Raw genomic sequence first — 22,200 nt, 5'->3', positions numbered from 1 at the left:
AGGAAGAACAGTAATTTGGCTGATTAACCGATAACTGTTGTTCTAAAGTGATGTGAATATTCTGATAGGTCACCTATTTGGGAACATTTAGTGATTATTTAATTTTTTGATTGAATGAAAGTAGTACTCGGAGTTGAGTTGAGAAGTAGGGCAATGATTTGGTACAACTTCCATCCCCTTAATTTTGATTTGAGTAGTAATTAAGTTACATTATGGTGACTATTCTTTTTTCATAAAGTAATGATTAGTAAATCTATGCTACTGCACATATTGAATTTTTGCTATTTTGCACATTGAAAAGAAACCAGTCTCAGACAGAGTTATGACCTAGACAGCAGTTACAAGAGTTGAAAAACATGAAAGGGAAGCAGTGATTGCAGGAGTGACATGTTCAGTTGTGTGTAAATTTAGTGTAGACTTCAGTTTATGAGTACAATACTGGGGAAGTGCAATCAGTCTACAAAGTAGACTGCTTGCAAATCACTCGTGCAACTGGAGTGGTTTGCAGAGTATAGATGTAGACAGGTTTGTAGCCCACCCCCAATGTTATTCAGTATATACAATGAGAATGCAGTAAAGGAAACCAAAGAAAAACCCAGAGCAGAAATTGAAGTTCAGGGAGAAAAATAAAAGCCGGAGGGCCTCAGGATTCCCCCAGTGGAAAGGGTAGGGTTTGTGTGGCAGTTCAGGATGTCGGTATGGGAGAAGGGATAGTATAGTCATGGTGACGAAAGGAGCCGCTTGAAGAAAGACAATGATCTTGTGGAGCAGCACCTCATACTGTTCCCGTCCAGGAGAAAGAGACACACGAAAGACGCCTTGTCTTTTACCTTGGACTCTGTCACCCTTGCTTGTGGAGAGGGAGCAGGGAATTCATATCTCCACATACATAGCCACCTCCCCCAGCTTCCTGCACTTCTACGAAGGCCTGTGAGGCAACTGTGTCCATGCTGGCCATCTCAGGGGAAGGTATATCCAGGACATTAGGATAATGCTTTTTGGGACAGCATTTGGTATGTTTATTAATGGCTGATGACTGCTATTTTTAGTTTGTCTGGCAATGTTTTGAATGCTTGAGCAATGTATGTTCTAGATCTATTACTCCACGTAGCTACTTGTAACACCACCGCCTTAACACTTCCTTATTAGATTGGTGTAGAGATTCACCCTTGCAACTCTCTTGATTTACCTCAGGGTCCAGCTGTGCTGTGTGTAGTAATCCATCCTGGATTTTCCATTGTTTGATTTTGTTAAATAAAATGTAGATTGGTTCCAGCTAATTCTGTATATTGTCACAAACTTTCATAAACAGTTACACATTACATGGGAAATTACTAGTCTCAGAAATAATGAATAGTACTAAGACCTCTCATTAACATGTCAATAGTATAAAACAATAATAGCTTCTGTACATCATATTCATCTTCCCTGGTGCTGGAGGTCTTCCTTGGTACCAGAGCTCCTTCATTTCTCCTTGCTCCACAGATAATACAAATGCTCTCCAGCCCGTAGACTCTGCAGCTTTCAAGTAACACTTTCCCACAATATGTGGCCCGATGTTTACAAACAAATTGTGACCACATACATCTTTACTTTGAGCTCTATATTTGATGTACATGATATGTGCCCTTCCATAAATTGCGTGGATCACTACACATTCTCTGTACATTTGTGCTGCTTTAAGGGCAGTACATCCTGCCGCACCATACAATAAATGCACGTCTGACAAAGGTGGTTGTTGTCGTCGTCGTTTTGCAGTGTACACAATAAATGCGGCTATCAGTGCAATTGTGGCCTAACCCACATTTTTTTGAAAAAATGATATTCACACAGAACATCACTTTACACCCTACCATTACCTCCTACAATCGCCGGACATGTATTCGGACACCATGGACAATGTGGTAGCGTCAGGTGTTTTTGCACCATGCAGTGCCACACGAAACAGTAGCGGCCTATGCCACATGGGCTGCTATTGCACCATGGTATGCATGGCGACTAGGCCCGTGGGACAGATTACCATCGGTCGTACAGCATGTGACGGCCGGCAGAGGACACAGCTACAGTAGACTTACAGTATTGTTGTCGACACACCGCAGAGAGAGAGAGAGAGAGAGAGAGAGAGAGAGAGAGAGAGAGAGAGAGAGAGAGAGAGAGAGTGAGTGTATGTACTGGTACCGTAATTGCACCACAATGAGGAAGAAGAGAGTCCAGAATGCACACCTGTGGGCACGGAACATTCAAAAAAAAAAAAAAAAAAAAAAAAAAAAAAAAAAATAGTGTGATCGAAAAGGGAAGAATACATTAACGTGAAGGGAAATGTAGTGCCGAACAAATGTCCCACTCTCTGAGCATGCGCGTGTCGGAAGGAATGTGGTAAACATTTTTCACCTGAACACCAGCAACATCTATTTTGACTCGTTCTATGCATTAGGTAGTTGACTTTTAGTCGGCATACATTTTTGCTACGGTTAAGGTAGTCCCTACAGCACACGCATATTCCTCTGGTACTACAGAGTCGCGACAAGTAACAACACGTCTGTGCAATTTCCAGAATGATGAGGGAGTGGACGTGATGGTGTGTAAAATGTTCTTTAAGAACATTTTGCAGATATCAGACAGCAGGATTAAAAAGATTCTTTCACACAAAGTGCAGCAGCAGACCCCAATCATCGATAAGTGAGGCGCAAGCCCTGCTAAAAACAAACCACGAATAGCAAAGACGGTCACGGTAGAGAACTTCATAAAATGGTTTCAAGTATATCGGAGCCATTATGATAGAATTAATGAAACAGTGGATCAGAAGTATTTGTCACTAAACCTGAACATGGAGAAGTTATACCATTTAACAAAGCCGAGCATGATGATCCGGTCTCTTACTATCTCTTTGGTCCGATATTTAATACAAGATTTAATATTGTCCTTTCATCCCCCTGCAAGTGATTCCTGCCATAAATGTGACCTCTATAACACCAAACACACTGGAGTCGACACTGCAGAAGAGAAGGGTAAATGGGAACATGAAAGAGTAACATCAATGAAAGGCTGAGAGTGTGCGGACAGGAATGCATCGCAATGCAGCAGAAAGGAGGCATCAGGACAATGATTGCCCTGTATTTGATGAGGACTTGACTGACACTGGTACTTACGACAGGTGTTACTACAAGCAGCCATTGTGGACATACTGCCTTAGAATACACAACCTATGTATCAAGAAAGTAATCGTGTATGGAGTGAGAGCGAAGCATCCTGAAGACCGCAAGAAATTGGATTGTCTCTCATGCATTACACTAAACATAAGGTCCAAACAAAGTGACTGATTATGTACTCGGTTCAATGTGGTGGTCAAAATCAATATAAAAATGGCTTTACTGTGTCAATTCATGGTTCTGCATGCAGACTTCACACCAGAAGTAACCCTCCATAAATTCTTAGCCTGTGGGCATTCATACCTACCATGTGACCAGGACTTCAGTATCATCGTGGAGTACAGGAAATTTCACCCGAACATATACACGCCTTTTGACTGGATGAATGTCATTATCACTGCATGAAAATAACAACCCTTCACCGCTACACCGATGACAAGGAATGATTTCATGTCCACAGTATGTTTAGAGAGAAACGTACATAACCGTAAAGTGTCTACACAAAAGCATACCATCCCCATATCACATATTATACGTACTCCAATGAGCAAGGTGTTCCATTTGCCAACGTCAGTTTTGCTAAACGAGGGTAAAAGTAATTGTGACTTTGGACATACTATAGCCCAATGGACACGCTATTAGCGCATTGAAAAAGATCGATTTAATGACCTTGCTGCAATCCGTATCCCCGGTGTACCATGGTTAATTACGGCAATTTTAAGATATCTGCACAGCCACGTGGCGACACCATCCCTGTAAATGGTGATACGGATAATGAGCATTAATGCCTCATCTGTATCTCGTCCATTGACTACAGTGTGTAAAGCAATAACAGCCTATCCAATATGTTTTGTGTACTATGGCCAAGTGCACTGAAACAATAGTCGCCTGACCCACACAGTCTAAACACTATTGCACTTAATTCCGCATATAGCGAATTACCGGACACCATACCACGTTATCTATACCACATTCATTGCTACATGCCGCAATCACTGCTGTACACATCAATTCTGCAAACATCAATATCTTCCAGTGGCCATCCCACAAACCAGTGGGCTGTGGGTTAGGCCACTATAGTGCTGACAGCCTCAAATTTGCATTCCTATCTCAATATAATCAGTTGTGGACCAACTATCACCTGTTTCAATTTGACCCCAAAGGTTTGAGGCACACTGTATATGGCATAACTTTTTTTGAAGTCTTTAGATTTGCTGTTTATGATAGATATATTTCCTTGTGGATAAGCTTCTCGACTAGGAAAAGATGCTTCGTTGGTTTCCTAGAGATAAAGGCACTCGAGCCTTTGAAACCACCCGACTATGTACTCACTTGTTTACACAATACCTTTGTGTTCATGTTACTCAATGACATTTGAAAATACTAAACTGCTTTCTCACCCATTTCCTGGAAGTTATCTGGCTTCAAGAGAGTTTGACAACTTACAGTAAGTAGGTCAATAAACAGCAAACACAATGATCGTGTTGGTCTTGACTGGCATAATTGTCCCAGGATGTTTTTTTCTCAGCATAAACTATAAGCTTGCAAACTTCACATAGAATGTAGATAAAGGCAATTCCTAATGGGACTTTTACTGCACTAAATTTTGGTTGCATGAATGTCCACATAAGGGGGGGGGGGGACCTGTTCTATTGTTTTACAACTGAATGTCCTACTTAAGGCAAGACAATCTCTTAATGTATGGCTCTTGTTTCGCCCAGGTCATTTATCTGAAATACTGGCATTTAAATTGCTATAGATACTGACTCGCCTAAGACAACAATAACATACCCTTAACTATGTGCCAATCAACACAATACCCAACAAAACAAATACAATAAGCAATAACGAACAGTTGCAGATAATCTGCAGTGTTCCCAATGATTGAGTGTTAAAAGGAAGCAGAGTCACTGACAAGTTTTGACACTTCAGGAAAAACAGTGGCTGTAACACAAAGCTTGACTGAAGCATACTTTAACACTCAAGTGTTGGAAATTTACCTTGCAGTTTGTGCAATGACCTTACAACTTTATACCTGGGTCTACACCATATACTACTATGCCACACACAAGCATGTGGCAAAGGGATGTCTTCTAACACAATTGCCCCCCCCCCCCCCTTTGTCTAATCAATCTGCTTTTGCTGCTGTGTATGTCTTTGCAAGAAGGTAGGTAACAAGCAAAGTTCAAAGTAAAGTTCATGTCCTACATTTGAACTACTGAATACAAAAATGATACCTAATCACTTAAAATTATTTTCAGTGCACAACAATATACACTTCAAATTCACATTCTTTTTGCTGATTAACTGAACATACATAGCAAGACTATCACTGTTTGCCCACTGGAAAATCTTAATATAAACAAAATGTATTTCAATCCTTTCTTAAGTGCATTTAACATCTGAGATTCCATTACTTGTAACTGTGGCTTTTGTAAGGTTGATTAAGAATCTTTAAGTTGAGAAGAAGTTCTTTATTACTTAGAATACAAAGGAATACAAAGAAATGCAAATATGAGAATTCAAACTTATTTCAGTCTCTAAATTTAATGTTTACAGTTGCTTAATGAATTTTTTTTTTTTAATTATTGTTCCATCTTCTCCTGTTTGTCACCATCATTTCCAGGTGCAGATCTCAAGGCAGGTTTGTTGGTCTGCACAATTTGAATGACCCTCTCTTTCGAGTCTGCTGGAGGCAGTTGCTGAAAGACATACATTGCATTAGAATAGATTAGGTTCACATTTTGTTCCATACACCCAAAAGTGAGATGATTCTCGTGGGTGTCGAACACGTGAAAGTTTTTATAAAAACAGATGAATATAATACTCACTATTCTGATCATTTGTCGGGAGATTGTCAAAATAGATGACTACATTGAACTGCAATTGCTAATATTTACAGAGCCAATACAGTCAAAATAAAACATAGTTGTGCACTTATGATATCTGAAACTAAGTTTTTAATGGTTGCTGGCAATATTGTTGAAAAGTGTGTGTTCCTGAATATTGGACCCCTTTCCAGACCAAGGTAAGGGACTTTAGGTATTTATGTTAATTGCTTTTTTCCTTAGTATTTATCTATTGCTTGAAAACTGAGATATTACTCGCAACAAATTTCATTAAGGAATAAATATACTGTGAACAGTGGTTAGAATACAAAGTTCCTTGAAAGGTTTCTACACGATGTTCTTGAATTTCACACCACAAAAGTTGGATAGGTTTTACTTTAAAAAAAAAAAAAAAATTAAAAAAAAAAAATAAATAAATAAATAAATCTTTCTTTTAACTTTCAAGAGTAGTGTGACTTCACTGAAGTTGTTTCTTACTAATTTTTTGTTACAATGTTTATTTCTATTGTCTTTGTTGAAGTTATTGTTTCTTTGTTGTGGTTGTTCACTGCAGGTTTCTGTATTTTAGTTGTTCAGTACTAATTTGTTTATCGAAGAGGCTTCTAAGAAATCTGACACCATCCAGCGAGTTCTGTGTTTTCGTGAGGAATTTGCCAGTTGACACAGTTGCATTGTCTTGTGTGAATAGGACTATTTGAAATGTCTTCTGGCTGGGGCTACAAAGTGAAGATGTTTCTAGTGACAACTTTGTGTTCCAAATGTTTTGACAGAATAGTATCTGAACAAGGTTAGGCATCCCATGGTGCAGATTTTGCATCAGTAGAAGAAGAATCAATCACCTACAGAGTCACCTACAGAGGTAGGTGTTAGTCCTGTTAAGAAACCATGGTTAGTGAGATCTAGTCATAAACTCTATGCATCAAGAACGTGCAGAGAAATTACTAAAGCTATGGATGAATACACTACAGCAAAACTAACCACACTCTTCAAAGTAGAAGTTCTATCTTCAGAAGAAAATGATTCAAAGCATTCTTGCAAGGAATTATGGTCATCCTGTAGAATCAGTTCAAGTCAAATAGTGCAGTCATTTTATCTGCAAGATAAATGAGACTTCCAGAATGAGATTTTCACTCTGCAGCGGAGTGTGCGCTGATATGAAACTTCCTGGCAGATTAAAACTGTGTGCCCGACCGAGACTCGAACTCGGGACTGAGAACTGGCAGAAGTAAAGCTGTGGGTACCGGGCGTGAGTCGTGCTTCGGTAGCTCAGTTGGTAGAGCACTTGCCCACGAAAGGCAAAGGTCCCGAGTTCGAGTCTCGGTCGGGCACACAGTTTTAATCTGCCAGGAAGTTTCATAAATGAGACTGTTCTCACCAGAGTGCCAACAAAAGAGACACTACAACTCTTAAAGGTAGAATGTCAAAAAGTTGTGAAAGTGAAGAGTTACATGACTCAGTATCAAATAAACTTTTGCAATTTATAAGAGCAACTACACAACTTCACATATAGGAAGATCAAAATTTTCTGCACTACAACCTAAGTGGATAGTTCCACAACGACCTAGAATTGTCTGTGTGCTGCACAAATTTTGAACTTTATGTGGTAACTTTGAAGAACTTACTGGAGCACATGACATATGACAACGTTGGTTGGGCATGTAAAGTTATTAGTCTGTGACAAAGCGAGAGACTTGTTTGTTTCAAGAATGTGGTGACTGCCCTGGAAAGGGAATACTGTCTTCACAGACACTTGACCTGGAACATGTAGCAGGTAACTCTGCAGAAACTACATGTGACATGGGAGGAAAATAAACTAATTAAGAAAACTGTTGCCTTTAACAGCTTCATTTATGAACTTGGTAAATTGTTGGTGAAAGCAGTACCACACCACCATCTGAAGAAATTGCAACAACACATTGCAGAAGTGAAAGGGTGTGTACAGGCTGACAAACTGTTTAGTTCTTCACTGTGATTTTGCTGAGAACTGGTCTGTAACTATCCCACACGAAGTACAAGGGTATAATTGGAGAAATAACAAGGTTTCAATTTTTAAGGAGTGACATTTTTAAACCCAGACCACAAGTGTTGCAGTTAAGTGATGACATATGACATGACTCGGCACATGTAGGCTAGCAATGCAAAAAATTCTTCAACTGCAAACAGGGGCAGGGATCATTATTTCTGATGGTGCTCCAAGTCATTTTAAAAATCGTTACCAGCTGTTTGAATTGAGTAAGGTGCTTGTGCCAACTGACTATGTATACAGTGCAACTGGTCATGGGAAAGCATTCACAGCCCTCATTCATTTGTCGAAGGAGGAAATCTAAGAATTCTGTGAGCGGAGGGGGGGGGGGGGGGGATGGCCCAAACAAAGTACTCCTTTGAAATGAATTCAGAAAACGCATTTTTTGGACTAAGTTATGGGAGAACTCATATTGCTCGCACTTTAAAGAGGGAGAAAGAAGAAATTTTGTTCGTTTGGCTAACACATCAGAAACAGCAGAATAATATTCAGATTCACAATATGAGGATGATGTCTGAGGCGTGTGTGTACAACTGTGACTGGTGGATTGCAGAGACCAGTTATGAGTTAAACGAAATTGTAGTGAACTTGATGCTACCACATGGAGCAGCAGCTGCTGGATACAGGTTTCAAGCTGAAGGGCAGCAAGAATGCCATGAGTCTGTTCACTATGTTTTTAAATTTCGAAGTGCTCCAGTTCCTACTGTTTTAACAGGAAGGCATCAAAATGTCAAAGGAAGACACTGAAGCAGTGGAACACATTTTAAGAGTCTCTTTCTCATCCTTCAAAACTAAAATTATGTTAATGTTAAGTAAGGCTAGGTTTTGATTTTTATGAGCCTGTTATGTGATAATGAAGCAGGTTTGAACTGTATGGTAAAATTATGGATTGACTTTTGGAAGAATAAGGGGGGTGGGGGGGGGGAATCTAGAACTGTTCCAGATATACAGGATTTTAAAATTTTTGCCAAACTTCACATCTTCAAAAATGGTGTGCACAATGTCATCTTTGGAGGGCTGTATCTCTGAGCAGAAATTTTTTTGGTGAAAGCGAAAATGTGTTTCTTCGTGTTTCATTTTAACATATGGTAAATTTAGTAACATTCAAGACTATGAAGGTAAATTTTTTTCCTAGTCTACCTGAATTCATTGGACTATGCCTTATAGGTTTTGAAGGACATATAGTGCATCTTTTCAAAGTTCAATGACATTGAATTAGCTCTAACCATTTATCAATGTCAGTGAAAAGTTTTATCACTAGCCATTTCTACATGTAACGTATATATCATCTGCAAACAAAACAAACTTATCTAGAAACGGAACAAGTAAGAGGTCATTAATGCAAACAAGAAAAAGCAATGGACCCAAGATGGAATGTTGAATACTACATGTAATTAATTCCCAATCAGATATTAAAGGCAGACTGCTTACTGCCCAGGTAGGTCACAATGACATCCTTTATTTCCCCGTTAGATATGACTCAGACTTTTCACAGCAGTGCCAGTGACACCAAAGACTTAATTTATGTAAGAGAACGCTGTGAGTCAAAATCGAAGGATTTTGACAGGCCACATAAAATGCCAGTAGCCTCTACTTTGTTATCTAATGAATTAAGTACATTCTCAATGTATGTGTACATAGCTTTTCCCTTGTCAGAACCATTAAGAAACCAGAACTACAATAATACATTATTTGCTGTCAGAAGCTTAACGAGATACTTAATTTTATGAAGGCTGCTACTTCTTTGGGAGACATGAATGTCACTGACATTTTACAGAAGTTGTTCGTAAAGACTGGTCTCAAATACTCCATTGCAAAGTTTGCCAAACATGATAGCCCCCAAGTTGTAAGTAACAGTGTATTCAATCAATAGGTTGCAACATAAGTTTTCTTTATAATGTAAAACAATGCTAATATCAGAGCTGTTCCTATGGAGTAAACAAAGTCTCCTTTTTTTCCCAAATAATATTTTTATTCCTTGTGCAACCCATGGTTTATTTTTAGGCTTCTGCCTGATTTGAGTTCCCTTTCGGGAAAAACTAGCGGAAGTAACTTTATTTACGAAACCTCTGTATTTTCCATTTGAGTCAGAAGTATTTCAACTATCTATCCAGTTGATGTCTTTGAGCAGTCTCTTAAAAATTCATAACTTTTGACTGATTTAACCATTCTGTACTCAGATTTAATAGATTTTCTTATTGTGACACGTACGAAACGTTATATCCACAAAAACCTGCACGACCCTATAAATTATTTTTACATTTTTTTTATTCCTGATAGTATTTGTGATAGATAAAAATCAAGACAGTTACATACGAAAAAGAAAGCATTCCTAGCCCCACGCAACAGAAAGACATGTTACACATTGTGATGAAAACAGAGCATACAAAAACAACTTACCTTCTTTGGAGCTGTAATGGTAAGAACACCATCAGAGGAAAGTTTTGACGTTACTGCCTCTGGTTCAACATCATTTGGTAGCTTGTATCTGCGAGTAAACTGTCTGGAAATAAAACCGTGCTCATCCTGTCTCTCCTCGTGTTTTCCTTCAACGACGACGAAATCGTCAACCATTTTAACATTTATTTCCTCTGGCTTGAATTGCTGCACATCAAGACTCACCTGTAACAAACAGACAAAGCAAGTTTCTACTCAGTGTGGGCCAATTTCAACTAAAGATGGTCATTAACAACTAACAATCGAGTTCCACACCTTAAAATCGCTTTTTGTATTCTGAATGTTTGATGTACCGCTGTGCCTCGTTGCAACATGACGCCACGGACGGTAGTAACCAGACAGCAAAGGCACTGTAGCTGTGCGTGGCATCAGTAGGTCATCACCCAACATCCCAAGCCCAAAATTCTGATCAAACAGATACATTGGGCGATTTAGTTCGTCGAATAGTTCACGAACAAGGGCCATCTGAGGAGAGAAAAAAAATTTAATAAGACCACAGCAGGTAAGTTATTTACACATACGCCAATCGAATTATACCCCGTCTATTCATAATAAATTTATTTATTTCATCGCACGATGCAACCACGCGTAATTTGCGCTTTTTCCAAAATCATCTTTTAACAAACCACATACCCCTTCGTCTGATCAAGGAAGTTTCCTCACATTCCAGGAAAAGCGCTAGTTATCTTGAAGGTTTTAAGGCCTACGTAAATTAACATGTACATACAATATTACATTCAGTGTACTTCATCTTTCCAGTATTAATTTTTAAAGGCGACCACACATATCTTCGCTGATCGTTGTTTGGAAACTATTCTAATGTTTGAAAACTAAATTACTTCTCTAATTTGAAATATTCAGTTACATTTCTTTCGCGGCTGAGCAACAAGTTTCTTCAAATTACGCTTAAATTTAGAACACTACGATCATTCGAGAAATTGACGAACTTAATAACCATACCGTTTCCCTTCAACACAACTGCACTTCTCACAATGAGAATAAAATTCTCAAATAATAAATTTATCAGCGACAAACATGTGTGCTTGTAAGATAGCGCTAACTATTAAAACAAACCCACATCTGCGAATTACATAAAGCCCTTACCTTTCTGTTAAGAACCACAACAATCAGAGCAGGAGAAACGACGTAGTACGTATCTCACACTCGCACACACAACTTCGATCTGCGATGTACTTACGCGTAGTCGGCGCTTTTAAATATCCAGCGGCTTTGTACGAGAATGTTCTCGACACCTCTGACATCCAAATGGGCGGAGCCGTCTGGAAAGATCAAGCTCTTTGCAGTGTTTTCGAGCTATCGATGTCGTTAACTCTGTGTTTTGAATAGTGGCGGGAGCCCGGAACTTGCTTGTATCCTATTCTGTTAAGGTTTTATTGTAAGGCCGTACTTCTAACTGGCGAGGTAGGGTTTTGTCTTATGCTATAGGCCCATTAAGGATTCCTAAATGAATTATAATACAAGGATATAGTCATTCTGAAAACCTTTGCTATCTAAGAGGCGTATATCTAACCATTGTAAGTAATTACGAATAATTGTTTTGTATCACGCGTTGTTGTTGATAACTAAAGGCGTCTTATTTAATTATGTTGTGTATACATATATTATAGTAAATTTTTGTTTATTTTACTAATGCAATTAGAAAATAAGTCCAACATTTACGTTCAAGAACACAATGATTACGAAGTGTGAATATTGCATGACAATGTGAAAATCGAATTAACGCTATGTTATTGTTTCACAAGAACTGCGTAATGGCAAAAATTTAAGAAAATCACATTCGGGTAGCACGGAGACTTAAGTATAAACCACGAAAGAAAACTTGTAAGTTAACTGAGTGTCTCTGCAATTTCTTTTTAACATTTATCTGTAACGCATAAAGCTACATCATGCAGTCATTTTAAATGAAACTGGATTTTTTTTTTTGAGACACACAAACTTGGAGCATTTGTAAAAAACACACAGTGACCTATAATTACACTCGCAGCACTGAATTCTCTTATTAGTCACCGCATTTTGCTTCACACTTTCATCTTTTAGCTGCTCGGATAGTCTGTCCACGGATTTTTTGAGTTTGTCATCTCTCCGAAGTAATTGACGATTGACTGGTCTCTTTCCAAGCATTTTCAGAAATTCTCTCCTTTTGGTTGAGTATCGATTACAAATATATAGGAGTGCATATACAAGAAGCTCGAAGCAAATTATTACATACTCACAATTGTACGTAATCTGTTTAATTCATACTGTGATTGAACCACAAGAAGTGGATGGCTGCTACTACCAAGAACACGAAAAAGCAGTATATGTGTACCATTGTTACCGCATCGGTGATCATAGTTTACATCATCTTTTTTTCCACAAAAGACACAGATGTACACTTTGTCATACTCTACTTATGAATTTAGCACAATTAATGTAGTTTAAAAAGTTTATAGTTTTGCAGTGTGTTTGTGATAATAGTTTACAACTGCAGATTTTTGTATGATACACACATTTGAAAGTTAAAAGATATTTACAGTTTATACATCATGATGAAAATGATTTATATGATATTCTGGTTCTTTATGCATGTACTTCTGGGAACTGCCCTTTCCAATACATTTCTCTTTTGCATTGTGAAACAACTGTTTTAGCACTTGAGTTTCACCAGAAGATTATGCTGTATCACAGTAGGGCTTCTGCTTTGGCAAAGTACGAATTTTTTGTTGTTTACTTTGATGTGCAGCATGATAGAATTTTTGTATAGTAACAAATGGTGTTTGTTTATTGATTACCCATCTCAGATCCTCCCGGATCCATAGACCAAGAAACTTTGTAGCATTTACATTTTCCAACTTTCTGGTAATTCTGCAGGTTGGGTTTAATGGGTGCTTATTCTGTACTGTAAGTAGATTTATGGTAACTTTTTCTTTTAATATTTGTTATTAGATTATTTGCTGAGAACCAGTTTGTAATATCTGAGGTGAAGTATTGATTTCATGTTGCAGCTGTTGTTCAGTTGCTCCTTTGACTAACACGTTTGTGTCATCAGCAAATTTAATATACTTGTGATGTGGGCTGGCTGGTTCCAGATCATTTATGTAGAGCAAAAACAAAAGTAGTCCCAAAATGGAGCCTTGTGATATGCCATACTTAAGAACACAGTCACAACAAAAAGACTGTCACAGTAGAAGATTTCATCCAACAAGGCCTTTGTCGAAAACAGGCGACACACACAAGCGCGTGCACGACTGCAGCCTCTGGCAGCTGAAGCTGCACTGGAAGCAACAGCAGTTTCATCCCCAATTGACCTCTCCAAATCTAATGAAGTTTGGTGTGAAAGTTCTTTATAGTCTTCGATGGTTATATACCAAATTTCAGATCGGTGTCTTCAGTGGTTGAATTTTTAGGGGCTTTTAAAGAGAGGCTTCTCATCTTCACATCACATATTTAAGTGCGAATGTACCAAATCTGCTAGGCTTTTTTTTTTTTTTGAAAGTTCTAGCAAACATTTGGTCATTATCTTTAATATACACAGGCAAATTTTTTTCTGTATCACACAATTGCAAAAATTAGGGATTTAGGCACACCTGAATATAGATACAAGCCTCTGAAGTGGTGAGAAAATTTGTTGCACTATTCTGAGAGCTAAGGTTTGTGCTGCTTACCATATGAACCAATCACACCAAAACTTAACAGAATTATTTCTACCCATGATGCCTATATATGGATCAAATTTAATTAACATTGGATGCCTAGATGAAAAGATATGCATCTGCAAAATTAGCCAGAATTTTCTGTGTGCAAATTTTAGGGTTTTTTTGGGGGGGGGGGGGTGCAGTATGTCAAATGTGTCTTGTTCAATCCTCTCCCCCCCCCCCCCCCCCCCTCCATTGCTATAGATGAAAAGAGCATGCTTTAAGCTTTGAAAGCTATATTGTTTAATTTATGGATCTTGTATTTTGATGAGTATGAGTATTTTTTTAAAAATTATTATTTTAGCACTTAAAGAAGATTGAAAAATGAAATATTTTGCTCATTAAGTCCCATAATTATTTTTTTTTATTCAAGTATATAAATCAGTTTCAGACATTTCTTAAACACATGCCATAAAATTAAGTATAATACACAAATACAGCAAATTTCCAAAACAGAAATAATAAAGAGTCAGCTTCATTTTTGGTTAAACAGTTCTACAATTTTATCAAGGACAGCTTGTGGATAACTGTATTGTCTTCCTGATAATGATGTTGGTGGGGTATCTAAAGTCATGAAAATATCTTGCCCCACAATCCAGCAAGTGTCTTTAGGGGTTGGGCAGTGGAAGGAATGAGCAGAACTGTGTGGTTGCACAAAGCTGACGAGAACATCTTGTTATTCACATGAAACTTAACACACATTTACAACCCACAAAAATTGTCAAACATAAATGCACCATATTGTCCTGGTTGTAAACTTGCAATTGAGATTGCTGGAATTTCATCATTTGCTTCGAAGGCATTAACTGTGAATGATGTAGCATCATTGGAAAAACTGCTTACTCTGAGCTGATTGCAATTAATTATCTTAAATTGATGGTTTTTCTCTTGTTCCAGATATTTTAAGTTACATGGTGAGCATTGTTTCTTGATCAGGCTGAATTTTTTCAGTTGCTTCTTGTAGTAGGCGTACATAAAAAAAAACTTTATGCCTGGAATACTATCTTGTAGTAGGCCTACAAAAAAAAAACTTTATGCCTGGAATACTATCTTCACAGAATTTGAACAAATCATATGGATTCATCTAAGGGCCTCTGTAGACTAGCACAGAATGCTAGTCTTTTTGATGTTCCCCCAATGCCATCACAAGCAATTTACTGTGGCTTGCTCCAGAAAAATTCCATTCGGCAGTGATGCCGAAATCCTTTTCGTGCAGACATAAATTGATGAAATAGTTGAAATTCTTATGCTGAGCAGCTGAACCATCACTAAAATAATAAATGTTCTTAATGTTTTCAGTCTTTGTCTTTAAATGTGCTATTAACTTTCTTTGAAAAGCATGGGCAATATTGGTATCATGACAAAGACAGTTGCTGATCATAAATTGCTAATACTCTGTCATTCTTTGACACCAAAATAGACAACAAATGAATGTAGTGTGGCCTGATTATTCTCCTAATGAAATCATTTCACGGTATTTTGAACAACAAATTATTAATTGTCAGCAAAATCCTTCAATATAATTAATGGTGGAATGATTCTCTTTCGGCCACTCCAAGTCTACATCTGGTACAAATTTCATACAATAGTTTTACGTCAGCAAGCAATTGTGAAAGCTCAGGAATATCCAGGTTTGAAGCGTAGCATATTCAGTCTTGGTTGTATATAAAATATACAAATGAGGCTATCAAAACATTGCTTTAGTGCTTAACTTCACCTACAACAATGATTACTGATTATTCAAACACTACTCAACAATAAGATTGTGCAACATCAACATTGAAGATTACACCGCACAGAACATCGACACTGTGAAAATTGCCAATTATGAAAGCAACTATTGAAAGAGGTGATTCCAGTAATGTATTACTGTTGTGAAGATAGAGCCTTAAAAAAACTACTACTGCTTTATAATGCCGAGGCCGATGGAAACTAAGTGACAATGCATATATGCACCATCATGTGTTGTAGGGTTAAAACATTCTAAAGCAACATATCATTCCATTATGATGATCTAGATTTTATAATCTTAAAAGCATTTTCTGAGGTTTTATTGTATTTATATTCTATACTGTAAAACAATGTAAAATACTTCTTATTAGTGTAGTTACATTTCTAAACCATAGGCAAATTTTAATACTACAATTACACGTCTTTGATTTACTTCAAATAGTATTAATTTTTTGTATTTATTGATAGTCCATTTTCCCTACCTTTGATAGGTATTCTTACTCATCAATAAGCAAGATCCAGAAATTAAACAATATATCTTTCAAAGCTTAAAGCATGCTTTTTTCATCTGTGGCAAGAAAGTAATGATATAACAAGGCACAGTTGAGATATTGCCCCTCCCTACTCCACCCAAAAGTACCCTAAAATTTGCATATAGAAAATCTTTGCCAACTTTGCAGATGCCTATCTTTTCATCTAGGCATCCAATGTTAATTAAATCTGATCCATATATAGGTATCGTAGGTAGGAATAACTCTTTGACATTTTGGTATGATTGGCTCATATGAAAAGTAGCAACTGTCGGTCAAACCTTGGCTCTCAGAATAATGTGATGAATTTTTTTAGCCATTTAGGAGGCTTATATCTATATTTAGGTGTGGCTAAATACCTAATTTTTGCCATGGTGTGTTACAGTGTAAAAAGTTGTCTATGTAAAAGAAAATCAACAGATGTTTGCTACAACTATTTAAAAAGCCTAACAAATTTGGCACATTTGCGCCCTCATATGTTATGTGAAGGTGAGTAGTCTGTCTTTAAAATCCCCTAAAAATTCAAACACTGAGGATACTGGGCTGAAACTCGGTGTATAACCATCAAAGGCCATATAAAACATAGGATTGGAGACGGTAGAGTGGGGACATTTCTAAATATTGGTTCCTTTGAGGTGGAATGATCCATGAGCAAGAGGTCCTGGCTTATGACATTAAATACCTTTGGGACAATTAGAAAAATTGCAGAAATATGCTCTTTATTGTCAATTGCATTTAAAGTTTCATTTAGAAGTACAAAGATGGTATACATCTTACTGGGTTATCATCTCATACTTCATTTCTTCTCCAGTTGTTTCATCTGTTTCTCATGGTGCATGGAACTCATTAGAATTATGCACTTACTTTCCTTTGGTTCATAACTATTTTGCAATGTTTCTGAAAGATTAGACTTGAAAGTTACTCAAGACACACCAATGCCCAAAATGGAAATAGGAGTAATCTGCTGAATTATAGGCCCATATCACTAACGTCGATTTGCAGTAGGGTTTTGGAACATATACTGTATTCGAACATTATGAAGTACCTCGAAGAAAACGATTTACTAACAGACAAGTCAGCACGGATTCAGAAAATATCGTTCTTGTGGAACACAACTAGCTCTTTATACTGATGAAGTAATGAGTGCTATCGACAGAGGATGTCAAATTGACTCCATATTTTTAGATTTTCAGAGGGCTTTCGACACCATTCCTCACAAGCATCCTCTAACCACACTGTGTGCCTATGGAATATCGCCTCACTTTTGTGACTAGATTCATGATTTCCTGTCAGAAAGATCACTGTTCATAGTAATAGATGGAAAGTCATCAAGTAAAACAGAAGTAATATCCAGCATTCCCCAAGGAAGTGTTATAAGCCCTCTGTTGTTCCTGATCTATATTAACGACAGGAGACAATCTGAGTAGCCTTCTTGGATTATTTGCGCAATGAAACAGTCTTACAAAGTCGTCAGATGACCAAAATGAATTGCAAAATGATTTAGGTAAGATATCTGTACGGTGCAAAAAGTGGCAATTGACCCTGAATAAAGAAAAGTGTGAAGTTATTCACATGAGTACTAAATTGGCTGAATTTTGATTACATGATAAGTCACACAAATCTGAAGGCTGTAAATTCAACTAAATACTTAGGAATTACATTTGCAAAATTGGAACAATCACATAGATAATGTTGTGGGTAGAGCAAAACAAAGACTGCGATTCGTTGACAGAACACTTAGAGTGTGCAACAGATCTACTAGACTGCTTACACTACACTTGTCCGCCCTGTTCTGGAGTATTGCTGTGGGATCCGTATCAGGTGGGACTGACGGATGATATTTAAAGAATTCAAAGAAGGACAGCTTGTTTTATACTATCGCAAAATAGAGGAGATAGTTCCGCAGACATGACATGTGAATTGGAGTGGCAATCATTAAAACAAAGGCGTTTTTCGCTGCGACGGGATCTTCTCATGAAATTTCAATCACCATTTTTCTCCTCCGATTGCTAAAACATTCTGTTGGCACCCATCTACATAGGGAGAAATGCTCATCACTATAAAATAAGAGAAATCGGGGCTTGTACAGAAAAAGCGCTTGTTTTTCCCGTGCTTCATTCAAGAGTGGAACGGTAGAGAGACAGCTTGAAGGTGGTTCATTGAACCCTCTGCCAGGCACTTAATTGTGAATAGCAGAGCAATCGCGTAGATGTAGAAGTGAAAGAGGAATATTCGATAAGAATCGTTGGGCTGTGACTAGTTATGCAGGAAACTTGTGACTAACAGCTTAAACAACATTGACAACAACATGAAATCAGCCCCCCCCCCCCCCCCCACCATATGTAGTAAAATTTTTAGCCCTCATGTGAACACTTTGGCACTGGTGTTGGTGCACTAAAGGAAAGTAATAGCATGTTGAAAATTTTAGATTCTGTTTATGTATGGTAATATGATGCAATTGCTATTGCGTGTGGGTCTAAACATAACTTTGACAGAAAACTATCAGTATGTAATTATCATAACTAGCAATATCTAGTTATTACATAGCTAATATCGAATTTGATTCTAATCCCTGATGGTTCCCTTTCTCATCAGAATATATGGCTCAGAGTGTTTCTTAGTGTGTTGATTAAAGATTTACTCATAGAAAAATATGATATCTTGCAGAAAAATAAAACTGCTTATGCTATCATTTGTATAGAGACATGGTTTCAGCACTAGTGTTCTTTTTTGTTGATACTTACAATTTTTAGTGAATTTGCACTCGATTCTATGTATTGGATGACAGATTATTGTTGGCCTGCTTTTCTTCCTCATATCACATATATTGACTATTGACCAAAAGCATTAATATACTATTCAAAAGCTCATATCCAACTCTATTGGGACAAGTCCTATGTCAATTTAAAATGATCTATACATAAATATGTTAATAATACAAATACTAATTTTATAAGTTACTTACCAAACTATGTTATACATCGATTATGGTACTGGTCTCCCATTTTAAAGGAACAGTGTTCAAATTTCAGTGTGGCCGTCAAGTTTAAGGTCTTCTGTGGCTCCCTTAAGTTGTCGGAGAAATATTTTGGTATGATTTCTGTGAAAAGGACACAGTAGATTCTTCCACATTTTTGTTTCAGTTTATAAGCATTCTGGTATCTTACTATATACAGGTATAGTGATATGATATAGGATTTGTCATAGGTAACAGTATTGAAACACCTTGCAAGTATGTGGTAATGAATAAAATATTTGTGTGGCAGCTAGTGATGCAACACCTATGACCAGGGACTGCAGATTGACTAGTGTAGTGTCTTTAGACTTCAGTCGGGTTTAGCTCTCGCTGCCATTTGGATGTATTTTGCATTATGTGGTATTAATAAAGCTAAAAAAAAATCGATTAAGAACAGCCCTGGCCACAGTATATTAATTTACAATGGTTACCAGTTTTGGTCACATTGTAACCAAAACAGGAAATCGTAAATAAACATTGTATTGCAATCAAGACTCTTCTTATCCATTTAAAAGTATTTTTAACCAGACTCTTGTTTCTCCATGAGAAATGTTCACAAAAATTATTAATAAAGTATTATTACACCAAAATCATGTCGTATACATTGGTAGTGCTATCCATACATCTCACTGGGGAAAGTATCTATAGTGGTGGTCTACCAAAAGCCTGACATGTGTAAACATCACAACAAACGTTACCAAACATTGTTCTGATGCTGACAATTAACTGACAGTGCCATACAATTTTGTTGTTTTGCATTAAGACATGCCCAGGATGCAGCTCGCCCGGCCAGAAAATACCTGCTTGACATGTCCAGCACTTGCCACAGAATAACCATGCGGATACTGCGAGTCAGTGCAGTGTTCAACATTTCCACACTACCCAACTAGTTAGATACTCTTTTACTAGAGCTTCGACTGAACCACATCTTTGGTATGCAATTCATTCTGAGCATGCGATTCGACTAGTTGCTTGCCGCTTGAACAATTTTTTTGTGCTAAGATTTTGTGTGGTCAACAGTGTGTTAATGAAATCCTTAGTAATGGCAGTCATCTTTTCTCGCCACATTTGCAGATGTTGCAGAACGGCAACAGAAACAGAGACAACACGATTTTGCCTGACTGCCGCCGAAGGAGATGGTGTGCACCCAACTGCTGCCAAAGGAGACGGCGCCCCTCCCTGCCACAGCAGCCAGTCGAAATGGCCCAACAACCATACCATGTGAAGAGTCACATCTTTTATTGCCTTATGCAACAGCTAGTTGTGTTTAAACGGTTAGCAGTTGCTTCAATCCAGCGCGTAACACGGGATATGCGAATACGCTTTCATACATAGTTTAGGGCATTGCTTATCGGAGCTGCGGCCAGATGTGGTGTTTCTCTCAAACTCTAATAATAGATTGGGAGTAGGCAACTATTGTTGAGATGTGAAAAGGCCACTGTTAGCCGCATAAATGTTATACTGCTGAATGTTGCACACTTATTTAATCACCCAAGTAGCAGACTGCACATCCTTCACTGCAGTCCTTGTACTGTTGTCTTCAGAAATTGGTGTGGAGGACCAATCGATGTGGGGTGGCCACATCGTTGGAACACAATAATCCAGGCTGGATTTTCAAAAACATCAAATGAATGCCTGTTCCTCGGTGGTACAGGGCTACCAACGTAGGAGGAGCTTATCTCTATGGTGAGCAATCTTCCTCATGACCTACAGCACCTCATAGGAATTCAAGATTTCTACCGTGACCACCTGCCTCATGTGACTGAGCAATAGGTGCCTCTGTTGAACGCTATGTCAGACATGGACAAACAGGGCAAGAGAAAATTCAGTGGACTTCAGAGATGGCGAATACATTTTGAAGTGCCAAGTAGTGCTTAGCGCGTGCTGTAACTTTGGCACACCCCTGTCCCAAAGCCCAATTGACTCTCATGACTTGATTTGTGCAATTCCGCTATCGGTACAGTTGTGCAACAAGTACTTGACGTTGAACTTCAGATGCTCTGGTTTTTCTACAAGAAACTGTCTGACTGATCAGGGCCATCAGTTTGAGGCCAGCCTCTTTAACACACTGTGCTGCCTCTGCGGAATATTGCACATGCCCACTACTGCTTATCACCCACAGAGTAATGGGCTCATGGAGAGGTGGCACAGGATGAAAGTAGCCCTGATGGCGAGTCATCGGGCCTTCTGTGGATTCTACATGCCATATGAACAGCATGCAAGGATGACCTGCAGGTATTGCTGGCACAGGTACTATGAGGCGAACGTCTCCCCCTGCCAGCAGACTTTACACAAGTACTACAGATCCCATTCAGATGGACCTCTCATCACTCGTTCATTGGTTACGCCAGCATATTTGCACAATTAGCGCCACGCCACAAACACTGCAGTCAACACCGTAGGTCTTTGTCCACAAGGATATGGCACAGTGTGATTATGTCATATTGCAGGACGACTTCATAAGGGCCACCTTGTATCCTCCATACTTGGACCCACTCAGTCATCAGCCTAGGGTACAGACCTTAAGGTCCTATTACATGGTACACTGACGACCATTTCCATCACCCGCCTGGAGCTGGTGTGGATACTGCGGGATGACTACACCTCATCCCAGGCCACTCCAAGATGATTGACATGAACTCTCACCAACTTGTTCCACTACAGAACCCTTGAATGGTACCTTGCTTGACGAAGAAACCTCCTTTGCACTCTCTGTGCCTGCCGAGCCCTCTCCACCGTGCTGCACACTT

At 38.3% G+C, this 22,200-nt stretch overlaps 2 protein-coding genes across 5 annotated transcripts in view; one reads left to right on the top strand and one right to left on the bottom strand.

Moving 5' to 3' along the window:
- Positions 1-5,608: 5,608 nt before the first annotated feature.
- LOC126203559 (protein lethal(2)essential for life-like) lies at positions 5,609-11,721 on the bottom strand. Of its 2 annotated transcripts, none has more exons than XM_049937882.1 (4): positions 11,583-11,721; positions 10,734-10,943; positions 10,422-10,643; positions 5,609-5,851 (listed from the first exon to the last, which is right to left on the bottom strand). In XM_049937882.1, the coding sequence occupies exons 2-4, from the start codon at positions 10,941-10,943 to the stop codon at positions 5,735-5,737; spliced, it is 549 nt and encodes a 182-aa protein (XP_049793839.1). In that variant the 5' UTR covers positions 11,583-11,721; the 3' UTR covers positions 5,609-5,734. The 2 variants fall into 2 exon arrangements, with proteins under 2 accessions (XP_049793839.1, XP_049793840.1); XM_049937883.1 differs by having other exon boundaries at positions 11,677-11,697.
- Positions 11,722-11,928: 207 nt separating this feature from the next.
- The window catches only part of LOC126203557 (uncharacterized), a 40,967-nt gene continuing 30,695 nt past the window's right edge, over positions 11,929-22,200 (top strand). For all 3 annotated transcript variants that reach the window (XM_049937880.1, XM_049937881.1, XM_049937879.1), the window contains exon 1: positions 11,929-12,013. The gene's annotated coding sequence lies outside the window, so the exon portion shown is untranslated. The remainder of the gene's footprint in view (positions 12,014-22,200) is intronic.

Source organism: Schistocerca nitens, chromosome 9, assembly GCF_023898315.1.
Source record: "Schistocerca nitens isolate TAMUIC-IGC-003100 chromosome 9, iqSchNite1.1, whole genome shotgun sequence".
Classification (NCBI taxonomy): domain Eukaryota; kingdom Metazoa; phylum Arthropoda; class Insecta; order Orthoptera; family Acrididae; genus Schistocerca; species Schistocerca nitens.
Note: the sequence above shows the minus strand (reverse complement) of the source record. Positions and strands in the feature narration are given on the sequence as shown.